Source organism: Aythya ferina (assembly GCF_964211825.1).
Source record: "Aythya ferina genome assembly, chromosome: 2".
Lineage (NCBI taxonomy): Eukaryota > Metazoa > Chordata > Aves > Anseriformes > Anatidae > Aythya > Aythya ferina.
The window spans coordinates 80,092,187-80,113,611 of NC_140297.1; the positions used below are offsets into that span (position 1 = coordinate 80,092,187).

At 39.3% G+C, this 21,425-nt stretch overlaps 1 protein-coding gene across 1 annotated transcript; it reads left to right on the forward strand.

The window, feature by feature from the left end:
* The first annotated feature begins 690 nt into the window (after positions 1–690).
* Positions 691–17,917, forward strand: MC4R (melanocortin 4 receptor). The gene is made up of 3 exons (XM_084507685.1): positions 691–1,058; positions 6,474–6,518; positions 15,413–17,917. The coding sequence occupies exon 3, from the start codon at positions 16,582–16,584 to the stop codon at positions 17,575–17,577; it is 996 nt and encodes a 331-aa protein (XP_084363811.1). The 5' UTR covers positions 691–1,058; positions 6,474–6,518; positions 15,413–16,581; the 3' UTR covers positions 17,578–17,917.
* Positions 17,918–21,425: the final 3,508 nt, after the last annotated feature.

Genomic DNA, 21,425 nt, shown 5'->3' on the forward strand with positions numbered 1-21,425 from the left:
CTCTTCAGCTTACTAAAATCAAGACTATAATCATCAGCAAACTTTGTAATGTTTATAGCTTAATTTTAGAAGCTTTTCTGAACCTTAACTTGCAAGTCTTTCTGGAAAAATCAGAATAAATTTTCTCAAGATTCTCCTGTATGTGGATTGACTTCCAGGAAATGATCTACAATTGCTATTTGCATATCCACTATTGTTTTTAAGACACAACTTTTTTCAGGTGGATGCAGCAGAGGAAAAAATAGATGACTGGAGAAATCTGCTGATTAGGAAGTGGTCAAAAGGAGTATGTACTTCTTTGCTGATGATCAGTCAAGAATAGTTGTTTGTTGCTGCTTGTTTTTAGTCCTCTGCTGGCAGTTGAAGAAAATGAGATCTTCTTCTTTTTTTTTTTTTTTTTCTTTTTTTTTTTTTCAGGAACATTTTGAATGAAAGGAGCTTTCTTTCAGTTTGGAATGTTCCATTATAACCTGTTTCACTCATGTGGGCTACTGATAAGAAAGTCTTGTAGACTGACATTCAAAATCTTCTGCAGCACAGACTGCTGAGCAGACAAAAGGGCATGGTTATGCAATGGCTAGTTAGGATCTAAGCAATGGTATTAAATACTTGGTTTAATGTTATTGGTACAGGGGAGGATGATATGGGAAGAAACCTTGCTTCTTAAATCTCAATTAGTAAATCATGCAGGAAGAATGATAGCCAGGATTTTAGATTGCATACAGCTGAGAGAGATCAGGAGAGCATCTTGGCAGGGGAGGAGAGTGACTGCAGAAGAACATTGGAATATCTCTCTGTATAAAGCTGTTCAGTGCAATTGTTCTTTATTGATGGTAGTCTGTATTTAATATTCAGAGAAAGGGCCAAGAAACCTTGAATTTTCTGGTCATGGATTAATTTTCCCTTGAGCAGTTAAAAATGTTAACAACTGTTTTGGTTCTGATTGCAATTACTTACCTCAGTCCAAGATGAGCTGGGACAATTTGCATGACTGCACCTTCACAGTGACGACTGAATGCAAAGGAGTGTTTTCTGTGTGAGAACTGCACATGGACTTGGTGAGTCATCCTTCATAAGACTATTGTTAATTATCACTAAAGAATCAGCTTCTACTGAAAGCTTTTGTAAAATCCAGCCTAGGTCACTGTTTTATGCAACACACTTTTCTTCAGAGACATTGTGCAAGCAGTTTTTTGTTTTTTGTTTTTTTTTTTTGGTTTAAATTGAACATCTTTGTTGATGTTTAAGGAGACTCTTCCAGTGGGACATAATTGTACAGCCTGCTTTTTAAAGCAACTCAGCCTAGAGTAAACAAAAAGAATACCTGAAGTCTACTTCTTGTTCTTATGCACTGCCTCAGGCAAAAAGGCAGCAGAGGTATTCCTTCCACATCGTAAAAGGTCATGATAGGTGTGTGCAAACAGGGAAGCCATAGGAACCAGATGGAGAAGTAAACTGATTGTGAGAGTAAGGTGATGACCAAATTCTTCTTCAGGTCTTTATCACTGTTGTCAGGGTACTAGGTCCTGTGATTCACGGGCAACACACTGAAGATCTGGGCCACAGAGTTGATAGGCATCTTACCGGGGAAGATGGCTATGCCCAGGAGGAAAGGTCCATTGTGCTCTCCTATTATCAGCACCTTCTTTATAGTATAAGACAGAGTCTGACAGTAATGTCTATGCTTGCTTATTTGAAAATCTTTCTATTGTGGGGCTAGTTCTTAATTATTTTTTTTTTTCTTTTTTTCCCCCTATACTCTGTATGCAGCCTGGCGATGGGCATATGCATTTGCCTGTGGTGGCACTTATCTGAGAAACACCTTAAAACTGGGAAAAAAAATACTGTTGATTTTGTTCACTTTCATGCAAGGAATTATTTTTGAGACTGAACAGATCATTTTCTCACCTTCTTTCACTGCTGTAAGCAGCTGTACTGTCTGTCTTTGAAATTCATGTACTTTAAAAGAGAAAAAGAGAGCAGTCAGTGCATTCAGTGTGTAAGTGTACACCAAGTGAAAAGCCTGGGAACTTTCTGTCACTGTATGTTCGTTTTATTGCTTCAGTTGCTGTTACAGATGCCAATTCCTGGTTGATGGTTCTCCTGTCACTGGTGAAGAGCAACCACAGCAGCTTAGTTTCCTTCTTTTTTTCAGAGATGACATCTGGGTTAGATGATACAGCCTACTTCAGAAACTTCTGCTGAGTGCTCCTAGATGGATAAGCTGTCCAACTCTTCTGCAGGGAAGCCTGCAAGTGGTGTTTACACACACCAGCTTCAAGTGCTAAGACAGGAGGGTAGATGAATGGGAAGAGAGAGGGACTTCAGTCATTGACTGTTGTTTGGGGATGGTAATGCCAAGTCACACGATTAAGTTTGCTCAGGGAAAATAAGTTAGATCTTTCCCTCCCCTTCCTCTCCCCTTCCTTTTCTCTTCAATTTGTCTTTTAGAATAAAATTTGGTAAATTTTAACATTAAAATTTTGAAATAGAAAATGAGAAAATATATTTAAATGCATTTGTTTGCTACAAAATATTTCTTACTGGAAATGTTAATTAAACTTCATTAGTTTTGTGGTTAATTTTGGCCAATTTGAGATATCATTTTTCAGTGAATAAAATATTTTACTAAATAATATTCATCCCGTCCTGCATAATTTCATTTACTTTTCCTTATAATCTGAATTTGCAGTGGAAGGGTTTATAATGAGTGATGTTAAATTAGCTTAAGAATTAGTAAAAACAAACAAAAAAAAAATGTTACCTTGAGAGACAGAAGCTAAACCCAACACAAGCTCCATAATGTGCATAATTAATTTAATGTGCATAATTCCAGTTTTACGCCTAGATATTTAGTGTTGTAAAAGCATGCTACTCTTAATCTCTTGTTTGAAGGGAATATTTGCACATCAGTTGAATTTTGTCTGTTCATGTTAAACCATCAATCACAGAGTATTTATATGAAGCTAGGCTTTCTCAGGCTTGAACAGTTTCTTGGGACACGAAATTTCAGTACATTTGTTCTGTGTTGCTCTGAAGACTGCAGTGCTTCATATGGTAAAAAATCTGTTGTGTTCACCGTAACTTAATGATTTTACAATAAAAGGAAAAATGATTGTCTTTTTCACTTAGCAAGAATTATTGGTTTCTCAGCTATTTGGAAAATTGAATAGAAATGTGTATATCAGAGCTTACTTTTTCTCTCTTTCTCTTTTTTTGTTTGATATGTCCTAGCTTAAATGAAAGGCAGCAGTCAAAGGCAGACCTTGGTGATTGATTTGTAACTAAGACAGACTTCTGCAGGCAGGCTTTTAATGAATTAATAAGAATTTTGCAATGGATTTCAAGAGAGTTTGCACAGCTGAGGAGTGGTGGAATGTTTATACATTTACAATATATTTGCAGTATACGAGGTGAGCTTTAGCAATATGCTCAACAGAAGGCTCTGTATTCCTAAATATGAGGTTGTTAAAGACTTTCAGAGTGTTACTATTGGTAAGTATATATGAAGAAACATTTATAGTCTTTTTTTATTTACACCTTTTTAAAAAAAGCTTGCCAAGTGCTTGAGAGGAATTTGTGGAACTCAATTGATATTTCAGAAAATGAACTGATTTAAATGAAGGTTTAAAAGTAAAACTTACAAATGGTTCCAGAAAGCATCTCTGCCTGAATGGGAAATATAGGTAGTGTCAGACAAAATTATGAACCCTACTGTGCATGAAATAACTTAAGAGGGGAATGTACAACTCTTGCATGAATGTAGCAAAGGGAGAGTGAGAAATGCTGATGTCTATATCTAGCCATAAGGTACTAAGTCTGTTCACCATAATTATTAAAATTTGACATGAAAAAGTTAAGGTATATTTTCTGTCTAAAGAGAACCAATCTGCACAATAATCCCCACTGAAGACATGAAATTTGCTATGCAACTCCACAGAAGGGAATATCCCATTGGGTGAGAAAACATTAAAAGAAATCACTAAAAAGCCCTGAGTCAGACTAGGATATTTATGAGACATTGCTAGCTTTCTAAACACGTATGTCGTTTTTATTAAGAAACTTGCTGTTCCGAAGTGCAGTTTATTAATTGTATCTGCTATTTACTCCTGTTAGTTTAGAAATTTAAAAAATGCTATTTACCCCTGTTAGAAACCCTCTTTTGGATAGAAAATGCCATATGATAGAGCTAATATGAGAAAGTACAGTTAACCTTCCTGTGCAACCAACTTTTCTCTAAATGGCTTGTCTTGTATCAAGTTGACTCAAGTTGGTCTTTGATCCTGGTGAATGCTCTGATTTAACAGAAATAATGAGAACTACACTGTATTGAGTATTTTCTGAGGCTTGGCCCAGTATAAATTTGTGGCTTAGTGGAGACTGCAAAGGCCGGACAAGGATTATTCTCCTGAGGAAAATCAGTCCCCTCTGAAGTGCCAGTTATTCTCTGAGGAAGGGATAGATTGTATTTTGCACAGTGTTTAGGACAATGGGGTTCCATGCTCATTTAGTCCCTTCACATTACTATCAAACACCTGATATTAATTTCAGTGATTAAAAGTGACGGACTACTAGTTCTGTGGACACTTGCTCTGCAGATAACAATACACTGTTTGGAAATCACATACCTTTAAACAAAATTGCCTTTCATATCACTGACTTTCTGAAAGCATTGGAAAGGCTTTGTCTTGCTACTTTTATTGTTGCTGTGCCATTATGTATGGAAAATAGTCATTGGGGAGGTAGGGAAAATGTACAGAAAATAACATCTTTTCTCAAATGAGAAAAGGATTTCTACTATTGAACTGAACTAAAACATCTGGCATTTAAATTGTTTAATTTAAATTGTTTAAATTGTTTGCTTGCTTAACACAGAATATTAGATGACATACTAATGAGTATTATATGACATTAATGAATGTTATGTGACAGTGGGAGCACGTCCACATATTTGATAGCTAAAATAAATCTATAATACTTCATCCTTGTTTCTCTTTTCTGTTCTTTAAAACAACTGGAATGTAATTACATGTTTTCCATGACCCTGGCACAGAAAAATACCCTCTTCTGGCTTGGAGTGGTTCAGATAACTTTTTTTTTTTTTTTTTTTTTCAGAAAATTACTTACTTGAATTTTAATGACCTTACTAAATGTCATTTTTGTATGGACTTTGTACTAGGTGAGGTGGAAAAGAAGCTGACAGCCCTCATAAAAAGCTTGCTATGCTTCACTTAAGAGAATTCTTTTTCACACAGTTAGTTATCCACATACAGGATACTTATGAGAGCTATTTTTTAAATAAAATACTTCCAGGACTTTTCAGAGCTTGCTTCTCCCAATACATGGGAGCCACACACAGATAACTACACTTGGAAAACTTGAGGGGGAAAGTTGTGCCCTTCCCAGCAGTAGCTTCTTAGCTGAAGATTGGGTTGCTTTCCTTCCCTGTGGGGGTCTCCTTGCTTCTCTGTGGGTTTGGCAGTGGATCTTGCCTGCTCTACCAACTAAGTCTCTTTGTAATTTGAAGTGTGCAGTGGCACTCCATTTTGCTGAAAAATTGTCTTGAGGAAATTATGACCGTGTTTTAGGTTGGTGTTGCAGCTTTGTCAGTATTTTCTACCATGATGTGTAGTAAATGAATTAGTCTGTCAATTAGTCTGCCACTGAGCATGTGATAATGCATGTAGATTTAATACCATAAATATCTACTTTGATCCTGCAACAGTATTTTGCTATTGTCCTCTGGTTTGGATAATTTTTTTTTTTTTTTTTTTTTTTTAATTGCAAAGAAAACTCTTTGTAGGCAGAGAAATTAGTTTGCTTGTTTGATTTCTTTCAAACGAGTACTGAATTTCATTTACAAAAGGAAGAAAGATGAAACTGCATTTTTGTCAGGAAAACACCAAATATGTGATAGGAGTGTGCTTATGTAGTATAGTTGACTGAGTTTGAAGACAGCCAGAAAAAAATAAAAACTCATAGAGCTCTTCAAATGAGCAATAGATTGGATGCCAAGGAAGTTATATTCAGTGTTAGCAGTGATAATTGTTGGAAATTGTTGCCTTTCTCAAAAAAGAAATCTAGATTAGACAATTCTCCCCAGGATGTAGTTATCTACCATGTCAATTTTTGAATAAGCTTTTAAAAGTTTACCATGGTGATGAAAAATTGTGGTTTTTTTTTTTGTTTTTTTTTTTTTTTTACAAGTCTTTCATTTTTCTCCAATGTTCTTTACCAAACCAAGGCTTTTCATTTTTTTTTTTTTCTTCTGATACTTTTTTAGTTATCTGCAGCAATTCGCAATATCTTAAGGTGTAGCTTATCATTATGTGTTTGTTCAGGCTAACAGTTCCTGGAGTGATTTGGGGTTGTTTTCTGTTTTGTTTCACTGGAAAGGAAATGTAGCATATATTTAATTTTTTTTTTCCCCCCCTTGTTTACCATATTTACAATTCTCTACCTTGTTCTTGCAGATCATTATGCGAGGAAGAAACCACTTCTGTGCTGCTCACATAGTGGTATGTATCAGAGTAAAATTCACTCTGGAATATGGGGCTATCTGAATGAGCCTGCTCACGAGCCATTTGACATCCTTACACAGATGCAAAGACCCCCTTTCTCATTGAGGAGACTGTTAAGCAGGATGTCATGATCCTTTGGTACTTTCTTTTCCCTTGTTCTCCCATGGCATGTAAAATTAAAACTTCTGGCTCCAGCAAGGAGTGTAGAAATCTTCCCACTCTTCTAGTCTCTTCTTCCATGCAAACAATAGCTGTCTGTGAAAAGGCTATGCAAATTGGATCTCATAGACAAGAGATGATATCCCTGGTTTTCCTTTCCTTTGATATATATATATTTTTGCTTATATAAGTAGGGATCTTCCTCATCTATTCAAACTATAAGCATTTGGATTACCTAAATTCATTCGTGTCCTCTCTATCTGTAAACTCCAAGGCCTCTTTCTATGATTTCTGAGTCCAAGAGCAAAATCAAGGAAAAAAAACAGTGCAGCATTTGTTTTGACACAGTGTCCACTGCTCTGGTCATTCCTGTTTAACACTCAAAGCTCTCAGTCAACCTTCTAAGCTGTCAATTAAATATTTAGTTTCAAGAAAATTTCTTTCCTTTCACTACAAAGGCAGATGAAATATTATTAATATGTTAAAGTATTTCAGGTCTTGAACTCAAACTTGAGGCCTTTGGGAATTTTATTGATCTTTTCTTGAAGAAGATGCTGTTTTTCTAGACAAAAGACTCTGCTTCTGAGTCCTTATAAATTGTTAATTTAACTTCAGGACTTAGACCACCAATAGTTCTACCTATTCTGTGTACAAAATATATTTTCTAGCACCATACCATTCTCTGCACCATACCATAATAAGGTAAATCACATGTTCTACCACTGCTACCTCCTTCCTCCTGTTCTTTTTATAGTAGCCTTAGAGTTTTGAACCCTATAAAGGCAAGAGCTACACCATATAATTTACTGCACTGTTCTCATATACCTATTCACCCTTTTCATGAAATTCTGCTATGACAGAAAATTATCATCCTCTGTCACAGGCAGCCATAAAATCTTTACCTCAGCAGCAGAGAAGAAAAGGATTTATAGTGCATGCTTTCTCATCCTGAAAAGAAAAGAAAGGAGACTCCTCCAGAGTTTAATAAAACTGAACCTTAGTGAGGACTATTTCAGAGTAATGACCTAGGTCAGATCATTTCTACTATTTGTGTAAAAAATTAGTTCATGCCCTTAATTTTGAAGATTTTTTTCTACAAGTTCTTCACAAATGAAAAAATTCTGCTTTACAGTGGGTCAGGTTCACTATCAATAGTCTTCTAATTCAGACTTTGGAGTACCAGAGATCTTTGAAAGAGTACCAGCAATTGCAGCAGTTGTCACAAGAAGAAATAGAGTATTCTTGTCACCATATTTTGATGACTGATGCAAAGAGATTTTCAAGAAATCTCATCACTGCAGATGCTCTATAGCTCTTAGGGAATCTAGACATTTTGTTAGGTGTTCTGAAATATTTTCCCTCTTTCTCCCAGTTCTTGGATAAGACTGTGTCTAATTTGGATTATGTGTCAGTAAAGATGTGTTTACATCAGGACAGCGGTCACAGGTTTGCTCTTGAATCTGCAGTCTTATCCTGTCACTAATGCTGGCTAATTTGCTTGTTTGTCATATGGCTTGGTGCATCTACTTTGTGCCTTATAACAGATTGACTCCAATACTTCTAATTGTTTTCAAACAATTTAATTCCTATGGAGGAAGGCAATCCACAAGAAGGTTAAGAATTCCCTTCTGTACTGTCAGACTGTCCAGTATTTGTCCAGTATCTCTGCTAAAAACCAGAGTGATTTGAAGAGCTACCAGAATGGATGGAAGCCATGGAAGTCCACCATACAGCTACACAATTGGAGCCTACCTCTGCTAAAACAGCTCAAGCTACTTTCAGTATTCTTGAGGAATAGCTCCTACCTCCTGTATGTAATTCCATGGAATTACATGGAACAGCACAAGGGAATACAGGATATGACTGCATAACATGAAACTGAGAAAGGAGTATGCATTTTACACATACATATGCAGAACATGAAGGAAAGGGTTAAAATAATCTGCTTTTGAGTAACTGTCTGTGTGTAATAGCCCTCTCCCCATCCCACCTCCTGCCCATAAATTGTGTGTTGAGCAGTGGCTACTAGCACACAGCTCTCTTTGCAAAAGTACAAAAGAAATGATGTCATGGTAACAGCCGTAGCCTAGTAATTTGTGACCTTGTCATATACACAAGATGCATATCAGAATGGTATAAGTGAAACAATACAAGGAATTTGGTACAGAAGTAAAGACTGGCATTCTTATAACCATAGAGATTAAATGCAAACCGGTTGGATGCAAACATACATCCCATGACTCCAAACCAATGGGAATGTGAATTTACAATGCTGAATTAATGAACAATGGATTGTTCTTCTGCATCAAGTTGCTCACGAACAACCATTTCTGCAGAATTAATGTTCTCTTCTATTTTATCAGACATTTCCAGACCTAACTGCATGTCATTGCCCCCACCCGCAACACCAAAGGGTTCTAGTCCCCAAAACTCTGCAAGCATGCCCTTTTGGGCATGAGCTATCCAGCAGTACAGGATGGCCCTAACCACAGCTGCTGGTATCTTCCTTAATTCAGACATTAAATAATCCTCTTGTACAGAGGCTTTAATTACTGGATTTAAAACCTGTTAATCTCTTTTGCATGTCTCATCAGCCACTTTATAATATGAATCTAAGAAGTAGCTGTATGGCTTTTTGAATGGAATATTGTACTGTCACTCTCTGAAGTTAACGGAATAGAAAACTGAAAGTAGTAAGTAACATCTCACATTAACTGCAGGTCATACCCCTATTCTGAGGAATTTTCTGAAAAAAAAAAAAAAAAAAGCTTTTTTGCCACAATGCAACCTTGGGTTATCACCAAATGGTGATATCACTAAATTTGTCTTTATTTATTTATTTATTTATTTTATTCTGGCTTGGTTCTCTGCCTCTCATTCAACTCTGAGACATACTGTTTGTCAAGCTTTGATGCTTAGACAGCTGGACTCACTAAATCATTTTTCTGTTAACATGAAGTGCTACTGCATCTCTCACACTGAAAAACACTGAACATCATTAACGCAGAAAGCTGAATGTGATAAACTATAAAATCAAAAATCATTCTGAAGTTCATAATATAAAATGATGTTATGATCTAAAGTGAGAGAAGCAAGTGCAGTGTTGAAAGTTGGTCTGTTTAGGACTGTATAGGGAATGAGAAAAGTAAATAATTGTTAGAAATGTTTCCTCTATTGTATTTTTATACAAAGGGGATAAACAAAAGAAAAGGCTGAATTAATAGCTCTTTTTTTTTTTTTTGGGGGGGGGGGGATAAAACAAACTGAGGAAATAACAAATTCAGGATTATTACTTTTTGGTTTGTTGAGCCGAATGAAAGGCAGTATTTAATTTGTACTTAATCCTGCATGCTGGTCTGTGTCTTTTGGAGAGTTATTTGGAGAGGGATAACAAGACTAAGGACATTTTTGAGTTATTTGAACAAAGTGCTTCAGATGAATCTGAACAGACAAGCACCTAAGTCTAAAAGCAAGTAAAAGGAAATTGATTATCTGGGAGAGATGGGGTGAGGGAGAAAAGATTAGGACAAGAATGGTGTTTACTGTATTGACTACAAGTAAATGATCTCTGTGTTCACAACAATAATTGCCTAAAATAGAAATAAGATCAGACTTGTAGCTAAGTTATCAAAGCCCTAGCACTTCTCATGGCATTTTAATGGAAAACATTAGAGTTATGCACATTCACAACATATTCAAGTGGGTGTAGGTATTTTATTTGCCAGCAGAATAGACATTTTTGTGCCTTTCTGTGGCCAAATTGGCTAAGTTGTTGGAAATTGTTTGTACAAACACAAAGAACAATAATTTGACTTGGTCTACAACATTTATTTTTTTTTTTCTGTGAGGTAACATTACACAGACTTCTCAAGTTCTGCGCCACACAGCTAGTGACTTACCATGTGGATTTTCTTTGCTGTATGCAACAAGCATCAATTTTACTTCATCCAAAACTAGTACTGGTTCTCCTCTGTATGTCCTATGGTTCTCCTCTGTGTGCCCTACAGTAACATACAGAGTTTGTGATAGTCAGTCCTGTATTGATGTGTCTCTTCATGCTTGCATCAGACTTGCCAGAAAATAAAATATGCTTAGGGACCAACTTAAAACACCTACCAGTCCAAATATGCAAACTAACAAATATCTCCATATCACTCATATTTTAATTTACTGGACTTAGAAAGATTCAGAGAAATGCTTCTTCCAGTGTCATCTGTGGAAAAGACTGAAAGGTACACTGCATTATTTGAGCCATTTTTTGGCAAGTATTTTAAATGTTGGGTGGAATTTGCCTTTGCTTTAATATGGACAGATGCTGCATGATAGAAACCCATAGAAGCTTCCAAAGTTTACCTGTCTCCTTTTATGTTTCAAAATCAGCATGCTAAAATACACTGGTGTTTTCACTTATACTATGGACTTAAATTTTTGAATGCACTGAAAATTTGGATCAGAGTACAAGTACCAAAAAATTAAGTTACCTTTATCTGTGTAAATGCAGCACCCTTGGCACAGTACTGGCACATGTACACAAATCTGAAGGACTGATTGTCTTAATCATACAATATTTTCAAGAAATATTATCTCAGCTTTGGTTTTTAAAAATTAAGAAACTGTTTTATTACATTACTCCTGTTATCCATTACTAGAAAATATAAAAATATTAACATACTTTAAGGCATGAGAGAGCAGGTTGCCTTTGAGCTATTTTAGAATTGTATGGTATTGGTTTTGCAGAGTGGGAGCCAGAGGCATGTATCCATCTTCTGCTGTAGAAGTATTTCGATTCACATACATCTTCTTTAAAGAAGTGTTCTTACAATGTTTTATCTACTAGTCAGAGAAAGCTAATGATACATCACCTCTTACAGTTGCTAAACCACATAAGTCTATTGCTTTCAGTCACCTACCCTCATCCTACAAATACGAATGGCTAACAAATCAAAACAACCTTCCCCAGGAATGCAGGGCATAAGCAGAAATGTTGAGGTGAGTGACAGTTGTGCGTAGGAAAGAAGTGTCCTTTTTTTCATTTTGTAATTACCAATGTTGTATTTTTATGACCATGTCCTTAGGAAAATCAAGCATGGAGCATTGTCTGGAGAGCTTCTGGGTGAAAAGAGATATTAAATGGAAAGATGAACAGGGATGAAAACAGAGATAATGGGCAGAGAAAGGGAGGAGCCAGAAGAGGGATGCACAGATAGGCAGCTGGAGCAAACAGGGCAATATCCTCTGGAGGCAGCTTCTCTCTGCTCTTTCCAGCCTCTGCTGCTCTGGGTCCACCAAAGTAAGTGGAGAGGAGAAATCCCTGTGCTGTGGGCCCTGTTGGCATGGAGTACAGTGGTAAAGGAAGGGATGCTGAGTAGCCACTTCCCCAGGGTCATTTGCAGATGGTACATTTCTGTCTGCAGGTGTAGAAAAATACCTTGTCTGGAGGGATGCTGCTCTGTTATACCAGTCTTTCTATATTTTTTTTTTCTCCCTGCTCTCCCATTGTATTTATGTCACAGAATCACAGAATTTTCTAGGTTGGAAGAGACCTCAAGGTCATCGAGTCCAACCTCCAACCTAACGCTAACAGCCCTCCACTAAACCATATCCCTAAGCTCTACATCTAAGCGTCTTTTGAAGACTTCCAGGGATGGTGACTCCACCACTTCCCTGGGCAGCCTGTTCCAATGCCTCACAACCCTTTCTGTAAAGAAGTTCTTCCTAACATCTAACCTAAAACTCCCCTGGCTCAACTTAAGCCCATTCCCCCTCGTCCTGTCACCAGGCACGTGGGAGAACAGGCCAACCCCCACCTCTCTACAGCCTCCTTTAAGGTATCTGTAAAGAGCAATAAGGTCGCCCCTGAGCCTCCTCTTCTCCAGGCTGAACAAGCCCAGCTCCCTCAGCCGCTCCTCGTAGGACTTGTTCTCCAGGCCCCTCACCAGCTTCGTCGCCCTTCTCTGCACCCGCTCAAGCACCTCGATGTCCTTCTTGTAGCGAGGGGCCCAAAACTGAACACAGTACTCGAGGTGCGGCCTCACCAGAGCTGAGTACAGGGGGACGATCACCTCCCTAGCCCTGCTGGTCACGCTGTTCCTAATACAAGCCAGGATGCCGTTGGCCTTCTTGGCCACCTGAGCACACTGCTGGCTCATATTCAGCCGACTGTCCACCATCACTCCCAGGTCCATCTCTGCCTGGCAGCTTTCCAACCATTCCTCTCCCAGCCTGTAGCTCTGCTTGGGGTTATTGCGCCCCAGGTGCAGGACCCGGCACTTGGCCTTGTTAAACTTCATGCAGTTGACCTCAGCCCATCGGTGCAGCCTATCCAGATCCTCCTGCAGAGCTTTCCTACCCTCAAGCAGATCGACACACGCACCTAACTTGGTGTCATCTGCGAACTTACTGAGGGTGCACTCGATGCCCTCGTCCAGATCATCGATGAAGATATTAAAGAGGACCGGCCCCAGCACCGAGCCCTGGGGGACGCCACTAGTGACTGGCCTCCAACTGGACTTGGTTCCATTCACCACGACTCTTTGGGCCCGGCTATCCAGCCAGTTTCTAACCCAACGAAGCGTGCGCCAGTCCAAGCCAAGAGCAGCCAGTTTCTTGAGGAGAATGCTGTGGGAGACGGTGTCAAAAGCCTTGCTGAAGTCAAGGTAGACCACATCCACAGCCTTTCCCTCATCCACCCAGCGCGTCACTCTGTCATAGAAGGAGATCAGGTTCGTCAGGCATGACCTGCCTTTCATAAAGCCATGCTGACTGGGCCTGATCGCCTGCTTCCCCTGCAAGTGCTGCATGATGACTCTCAGGAGGATCTGCTCCATGAGCTTTCCTGGCACTGAGGTCAAACTGACAGGCCTGTAGTTTCCTGGGTCTGCCCTCCGGCCCTTCTTGTAGATGGGCGTCACGTTTGCTAGCCGCCAGTCAATTGGGACCTCCCCCGATAGCCAGGACTGTTGATAAATGATGGACAGTGGCTTGGCCAGCTCCTCTGCCAGTTCCCTCAGTACCCTTGGGTGGATCCCATCCGGCCCCATCGACTTGTGCACATCTAAGTGCCGTAGTAGGTCACCAACCAGTTCTTCATGGATAATGAGGGCCACATCCTGCTCCCCATCCCCTTCCACCAGCTCAGGGTACTGGGTATCCAGAGAACATCCGGTATTGCCGCTAAAGACTGAGGCAAAGAAGGCATTGAGCACCTCCGCCTTTTCCTCATCTCTTGTAACTAAGTTTCCCCCCGCATCCAGTAAAGGATGGAGATTCTCCTTAGTCCTCCTTTTTGTGTTGATGTATTTATAGAAACGTTTTTTGTTATCTTTAACGGCAGTAGCCAGATTGAGCTCCAGATGAGCTTTGGCCTTCCTAATTTTGTCCCTGCACAGCCTCGCTACTTCTTTAAAGTCCTCCTTAGTGGCCTGCCCACTTTTCCAAAGCTTATAAACCCTCTTTTTCCTCCTAAGATCAAGCCACAATTCTCTGTTGAGCCAGGCCGGTCTTCTTCCCCGCCAGCTCGTCTTTGGGCACGTGGGAACAGACCGTTCCTGCGCCATTAAGACTTCCCTCTTGAAGAGCGCCCAGCCTTCCTGGACCCCTCTGCCCTTCAGAACCGCCTCCCAAGGGACTCCACCAACCAATGTCCTGAGCAGCTCAAAGTCAGCCCTCCGAAAGTCCAATACAGCGGTTTTACTGGGTCCTTATGGGTTAAGTATGCAAGTCCTGTCTGCAGCAGTAGTTAGTATGTACTGTCCCAGGAATCAGCAAATAGACAATAAATCTTTTTGTATCCTGGTTTGCATTATGTCTTGATAGGAAAGAAAATCTTGCCCTCTCAGCAGCAAGCTATTCTTTCATTGCAAGAATGCTGCTGGTGAATGATGTTTCCAAACTGAGAAATGTGGGATTTCCTATGCCTCAAGATATTTTGTCTGTCTTAGGTTACTTCACAAAAATGAAACAAACACCCATCTGGGGGAAGGCACAGAAATAATTGGCCAAGCCTTTTTCTTTATAACCGTACATCTATAGCAAATCCAAATGTGAAAATAAAATCATGCTTCACCCTGATGCTGGGATGTTGAGTACAGATAGCTGTGCTTCCACAGGCATGCTCTTATCCTATATCTCTTCAAAGCTATTCATTTAAAAAACAGCTAATGCATGAAAGATGAAAAATGTCTGAGAAGAAAATAGACTCCTGCACCCAATTTAGCTGCCTCCACAGCCCTCCTGTTAGGTGACTGGAAATGCTCATTCAAACCACTTAATTGCAAACATTACACTTCAGTGTAACAACTGGCTCTCCTATAGCTTCCACAGCTTTTAAAATCCACCTACATTTTGGGCTTTGTCTGTTTTATTTGGTTTTCAATCCTTAATTGCAGTACTTGAAGAGGAAACAGTACAACAACTTTTGTGTCTGTCTCTTTGTATTCATTTGACATTCTTTTCCTCCTCCTTCTCAAGGGCTTTCCGTGGCAGACTGCACACGAGCTGACTTTCAGCTCATGTCAGGGATGCATAGGGACAGACCTTTGGATAGACTTTTACAAGATTTATTGATGGCTTGAAGTCATTACCTTTGTCTCTGCCACATTTCCTAGAGGTTGCAACTTTGTCTCCTATTGCTTTCCTTCATGTATGCTAAATAATGTCTGTTTTTGTTTGTTTGTTTGTTTGTTTGTTTGTTTGTTTTTCCTGCCCTGCATCCTAATTCCTGATGGTGACAGGGCTTCTGCAATCAACACTATCATATTTTTCTTCCTGGAAATAAGACGATGAAGAAGGATATTACCTAGGAAAAACTATTTTCTTTAGGACAATTTTTTTGAGTCATTTGTGACTTTAGCCACCTTGTCCTATTTCTGATCCTTAGATGGTCTCCATTTCTTAAAAATTACTACAATAGTAGATATTATAATGCAGCCTTGCAATACCACATCTTTCAAGTGGACAACTGAGGCATAGAAAAGTTAACGATGCATAGAGGGACTGGGAGAGAAAACCAGGAGGAGATAAGTATTTCTTGCTTCCTAGTCCCCATCTTATTTTGTCACATATACAAAACAGAGCAACCTTATGTCACGGAAGGGGCAAGAGTAAATTACAGTAAATTGCAGCCTGGAAAACTAAAAGCCATCAGTCCAGTTCAAGGAATTCTGCAGAGATTGATACCACAGTGCCATAAGCTTGCTAACACAAAATCAGTCCTGAAATACTATGCTGAAAAGTTAAAGAAGGGAACCAGATCTCTGGTAGCCCATCTGCTTTTCTGTAGCTACTGGAAGCTCGTGCAGCATCCACATCTGCTGTGCTGTGTGATGTTTCAGAGAGGCTCAGAAGCAGCAGCCCCTTGACTTTCTGCAGCTCCCGAGCCCCATTGGCTGGAAGGCAAAGCAGAGGCGGAGAGTGCCCTGAATATTTTTCTCCTCCACACACCATAAAGCAGGCAGTCGGTACACACTGTCTGACAGCAAGACTGGTGCTTGCAGTTTGAAATTAGTTTCGGCTCGGCAAGAGTCACTTGAGTATTTTACGTTTACTTCTTTTAATTGAAGGGCAAAAAAAAACAACCCTGCATCGTAACAGTGAACTAAACAAGAACTGAACGTAGGGGAAAATCTCATACAAACTTACAGACTGTTGGGACTCTGTGACACAGATCACCGAGGTGAATGTGATGATGATCAGAAACTGCATCTGTGAGAGCATTAACCAGCATTTGTGAGTTTGAAACCTTATTTTGTGACAGCAGTCAAAGTGTTCTGAACTGCTGCCTGCCTTGGTGCTGGCTTATTTTTCTTCTCTTCCCAAACTGAAAAGACAAAGGAAGATTTCAGAGGAATGCAAAAAGAACAGGAGTTTTAAAAGCAGGAAGCTGAAAGGGGGTCTCCATAAGATGAATTTCACCCAGCACCGTGGGACACTCCAGCCTCTGCATTTCTGGAATCACAGCAATGGACTGCATGGGGGTGCCAGCGAGCCCAATGCAAAGGGCCACTCCTCGGGAGGCTGCTACGAGCAACTCTTCGTATCCCCTGAAGTGTTTGTGACTCTGGGTATCATCAGCTTGCTGGAGAACGTCTTGGTCATTGTGGCAATAGCCAAGAACAAGAACCTCCATTCGCCCATGTACTTCTTCATCTGTAGCTTGGCAGTGGCTGACATGCTAGTGAGTGTATCTAATGGATCAGAAACTATTGTCATCACGCTGCTAAACAACACAGACACAGACGCACAGAGCTTTACCATAAACATTGACAATGTCATTGACTCAGTGATTTGCAGTTCCCTGCTTGCATCAATTTGCAGTCTCCTCTCAATAGCAGTGGACAGGTATTTTACTATCTTTTACGCCCTCCAGTACCATAACATCATGACGGTGAAGCGTGTAGGGGTCATCATCACATGCATCTGGGCTGCTTGCACAATCTCAGGCATTTTGTTCATCATTTACTCTGACAGCAGCGTTGTCATCATCTGCCTTATTAGCATGTTCTTCACCATGCTTATTCTCATGGCATCCCTCTATGTCCATATGTTCATGATGGCTCGGATGCATATCAAAAAGATTGCAGTTCTTCCGGGGACTGGCCCTATTCGCCAAGGGGCTAACATGAAAGGGGCCATCACTCTCACTATCCTGATTGGAGTTTTTGTTGTGTGCTGGGCCCCATTTTTTCTGCACCTCATCTTCTACATCTCCTGCCCCTATAACCCTTACTGTGTGTGCTTCATGTCCCATTTTAACTTCTACCTCATCCTCATCATGTGTAATTCCATCATTGATCCACTTATCTATGCATTCCGGAGTCAGGAGCTCAGGAAAACATTCAAGGAGATTATATGCTGCTGTAGTCTGAGAGGGCTTTGTGATTTGCCTGGCAAATACTAGACTGAGGTGGATGTGTTACTGTGTACTCAACATGCAGCAGACTTCCGAGCCTTCAGATCCCCTTTTTCAGCAGAACGTGGGTTACATCTTTAAGAGCAAACACCTCTTTCTCTCTCCCTTTCCTCTGATCTTTGTTTCCCATTCATGTGTAATTCATACTTCTGTGTAGTGTTTGTGATATCTACTCTTTGTAATTTATTTGGCTGGGAAGAGAAGTAGTGTTTCATACCAGTTTGTAAGTGAGCAGATAAATGTAATGATGAATGTGAAATACTAAGAAATATGAGCAGCTATATGTTCCAACTGCTGACAAAATAAAAATCTTGCCTGAGTTACAGTATATATTGGCTGATGATGTTCCTTATTCTGTTGAAGTAATTACAGCTATCCATTACATTATGTACAACTTAAAATAGAACATATGCTTCTCTGTTAGTGGATTAAAGGTTCCCTGGAATTAGTAAGATTTTTCATAAAGGTAACTGGAACCAAAGAGCTGTGTTCATTCATTGTATACACTTTTCCTCCTACTCCAAAAGCAGCAATCCAGATCTGTGTAACAGTCGCTGCCTACAACAATAAGATTTTTCAAACACTTGCTAGCCAGTCAATTGAAAGCTTGTTTTGTTTTGTTTTCCAATATGATGATTGCTGTGTGTCTGACAGTACCTTTTCGCAAACCTGAAATTGTTCCCTGGAGCATCAGTTAGCCCTTGATGTGTTTACTAGACTGGCATCCAGGTACACTAGCACCCTCCATTCACTCATGAAGCAGGTACAGTACTAACATTGACAGTGCCAGCACTTGCTTAAAGCTTTGCTGAGGGATTCATCTGATGAAGATGAAGAGGGGACTTCAGTTTGAACAGTCATTCCTTATGCTGATATGTGGGGAACATGGACTCTGTGCGTCAGAAGAAAATACAGCTTTGCTAAAAAAATAATAAAAAAATCTGCCCTCTGTTCTGAAGTGTTGTTGTGTTAGCAGATGAGATCCACTGCCTGGGTCCTCACAGAGGAGTGAAAGTCTGGATCAGATTGTCATGACCACCTCAGACAGTACTGTGGACCATATAAGCTTGTGGGGGCAATGCTAACACATGGAAGGTCTGCAGGCTGACAAGTCTGTAAACCCATGCTCTGTATCTGGCAGCCCTCTGTGTTAGTGCTGCTTGAGGACAGTTCACCTTCTCAGATGTCTAATTTAGATGTTTAATGAGGACCTCAGGTCCCTGATTTTAGCACCTTGAAAATGTTTAAAGTACAAATGTGAGTACACATTGAAGGCATTCCATAACATCTTGACAACATCAGCTTCTATGTAAGGGCATTAAAAAATAACTTATTTATTCTTGGTAAGTATAAAAAATATAGTGTCAACTGGGAGAACACTTGGAAATTTTTGATATAAAAAGTCAAAAATGAATGTAAAGAAGGATTTAGATTTTAATCCTGGATGTCTGATTTTACAAAGATAAATTGTAAATTAGTGGGATGAGCAGTTCTATCAATTTTATCGGAAACTGCTTGCTACCTCAGACAAGATGTTACGTAAGACAGATGCAATGAAATGCTGTTCATGAAAGCCCAATGCTTGCTGCCTTCTCCAGACAGAATCTGATCTTTTAGTTGTGGGTAACTTGTCAGCATCTCATAAATCTGCAATAACATTTGGTCCTCTGCCTAAGAGCCTAGAGGACTTAAGGTGGGTCTCATTATCTTTTACTTCAATTTACTTACAGGGAGAGTAAGCAAGTTGTTTGTACATCAGAGTTCTTTGCTAGACCAGCAGCAGAGAAATCAGGTCTCCCACACTCTGCTCTTGTTCTCCTGCCACTCTATCCGCCATACTTTTTGTAACACACCCCTGTTGCCTTCTCTTCATTTCAGTAAATGATACTGATGCATCATAATGGTTGCAGTATGAAAAATGTTTAAATATAATCTATCACACTAACACTATGTACTTTCTTCTGGAGGAACTATAAACTTTTCAATAATCTATCCCTACCTGGTTCCATTGGGTAGGCAATAAAAGATGGCAAAGAAGCAGGATTAAAGCTTGGGGGGTGGAGGGAGCATATGAATGTATAAAAAGTAATAGTCTATCCAAAAATCTGCTGGAATTCTTCTGGACTTATTAAAAACCTTTCCTTCTCCCACAAGACATGATAATAGCAATGCAGAAATACTCTGGCAATAATGGAAGAAATTGCTGTTGCCAGTTTGAAATATCTCATTTGATCTTTCCTCTGCCTCATTTTCTTTAGCTATTTTAGGGCTCTAAGTTATGATATTGGGCTCCAGAGTTTTGCTTGGATGCAGAGAGGATTCAGTAAAAAGTGATACAAGAGGAAGACACTATCTTTTCTGCTCAGAATATTACCTCAAAAGTCCTTCTTTCTCTACTCTGACTATACAAGGAACAGAAACCTAATCTAAACAGATGTGAATGCTGAAGAGGCTATGCTTCTGTAATTTACTTCCTGAACTCCCAGTCGATTATTAAAACTAACACTTTTACTTCTTTTTTTTTCAACCCAAGGGGAAGAGAAATAACAATTAATTTTCATCATGCTGGTTGGAGGTTTTCATCAACAGTTTCCTTGTAGTTTTCAAAAATGGTGTGCATTTCTTTTACACTTATTTGGACTAAGTTTAGTCAAAAGAGTTTTGACCCCATTAATCTCTAAATCTCATTTAGAAATATATATTTTAAAACTAACTTATTCCAGAGTTTTATCAACTTTCATATTGCTTAACAGTTCTTCTGTCTTTATTTTATAAAGACAAATGTATGTAGATACTTTTTTTAATGGACTTTTTAATTAAAGAAGACATTTTCATTTCATGGTATTATTGCTAGAGTGCAATTTATTGAAACTGATGTCAAACTTCCCATATAGACAATTTTCCTATTCCCAGACACTTCGTTCCTTCTAAATAACTGCATCAGTTTCTGTTTGCCTATAGCATGGCAGCTTTCCAGCAGGGAGTCACAGAAATTAGTGCTGCAAAAGATAAAGTCATCTAGCTTGCTGGAGAGTGAGGACTGCGGAGGATTATCTTCCACACTCAATTTGCTGGAGCTCTTTCAAAATGTTTTAAGAAAATGAGCTTTCTTTCTTTAAATATCTGGGACCCTAATCACTTTAGCAGCTCGTATTTTAGCCATGTTATGTAACCACGGCATATTCCTCTGTGGCCAAGTAATGGTTTTGTCTCCTCTTCACAAGTGTAAAGACTTACATTTTCACTTCTCCTGGAGAAAAGGGACTAATGGATTTGCTCAGCCTCCTAGAACTCAGCCTTTGGCTGAGCTGGGGATAGATGGTTGTGTTCTTTGTCCTTTCCCAATAAATGGCTGTAATATAACACACAAAACTTTGAGTATTGAAGCAAATATCTTTCTTTAAGAGGGACATGTCTTTAGTTTTGAAGTATCTTTTGAACAAAGCAAAGAACTCCAAAAAGCACTTAGGAGGCTGTAGTTGGTCTCAGTATTGTGGATTTTGAATGGTGCTCCAAAGTCCCCTTTACAAGTGAACCATACTATCAGCTGGAAGCAAGGAGAAGTGCACTGTTGGACTCACGTGTTGCCAAATGTGCAACAACAATATCCTCAGTTATGGCCTTAGCAGATGTGCAGCATACTTTTTTTTTTTTTTTTTTTTTTAATGTAATTATAAAATGACTTTGTTGTTGTTAACACTGATCCTATTTCATAATATGTTCATTTGGAGATCCTTCATTCTCAGGATGAAATTCTGGTGAATAAGAATTTTGGTCCCGATTTCATTTCTAGTACACTGCATTGCTTTTATGTCTTGAACAAGAACTGCAATCTC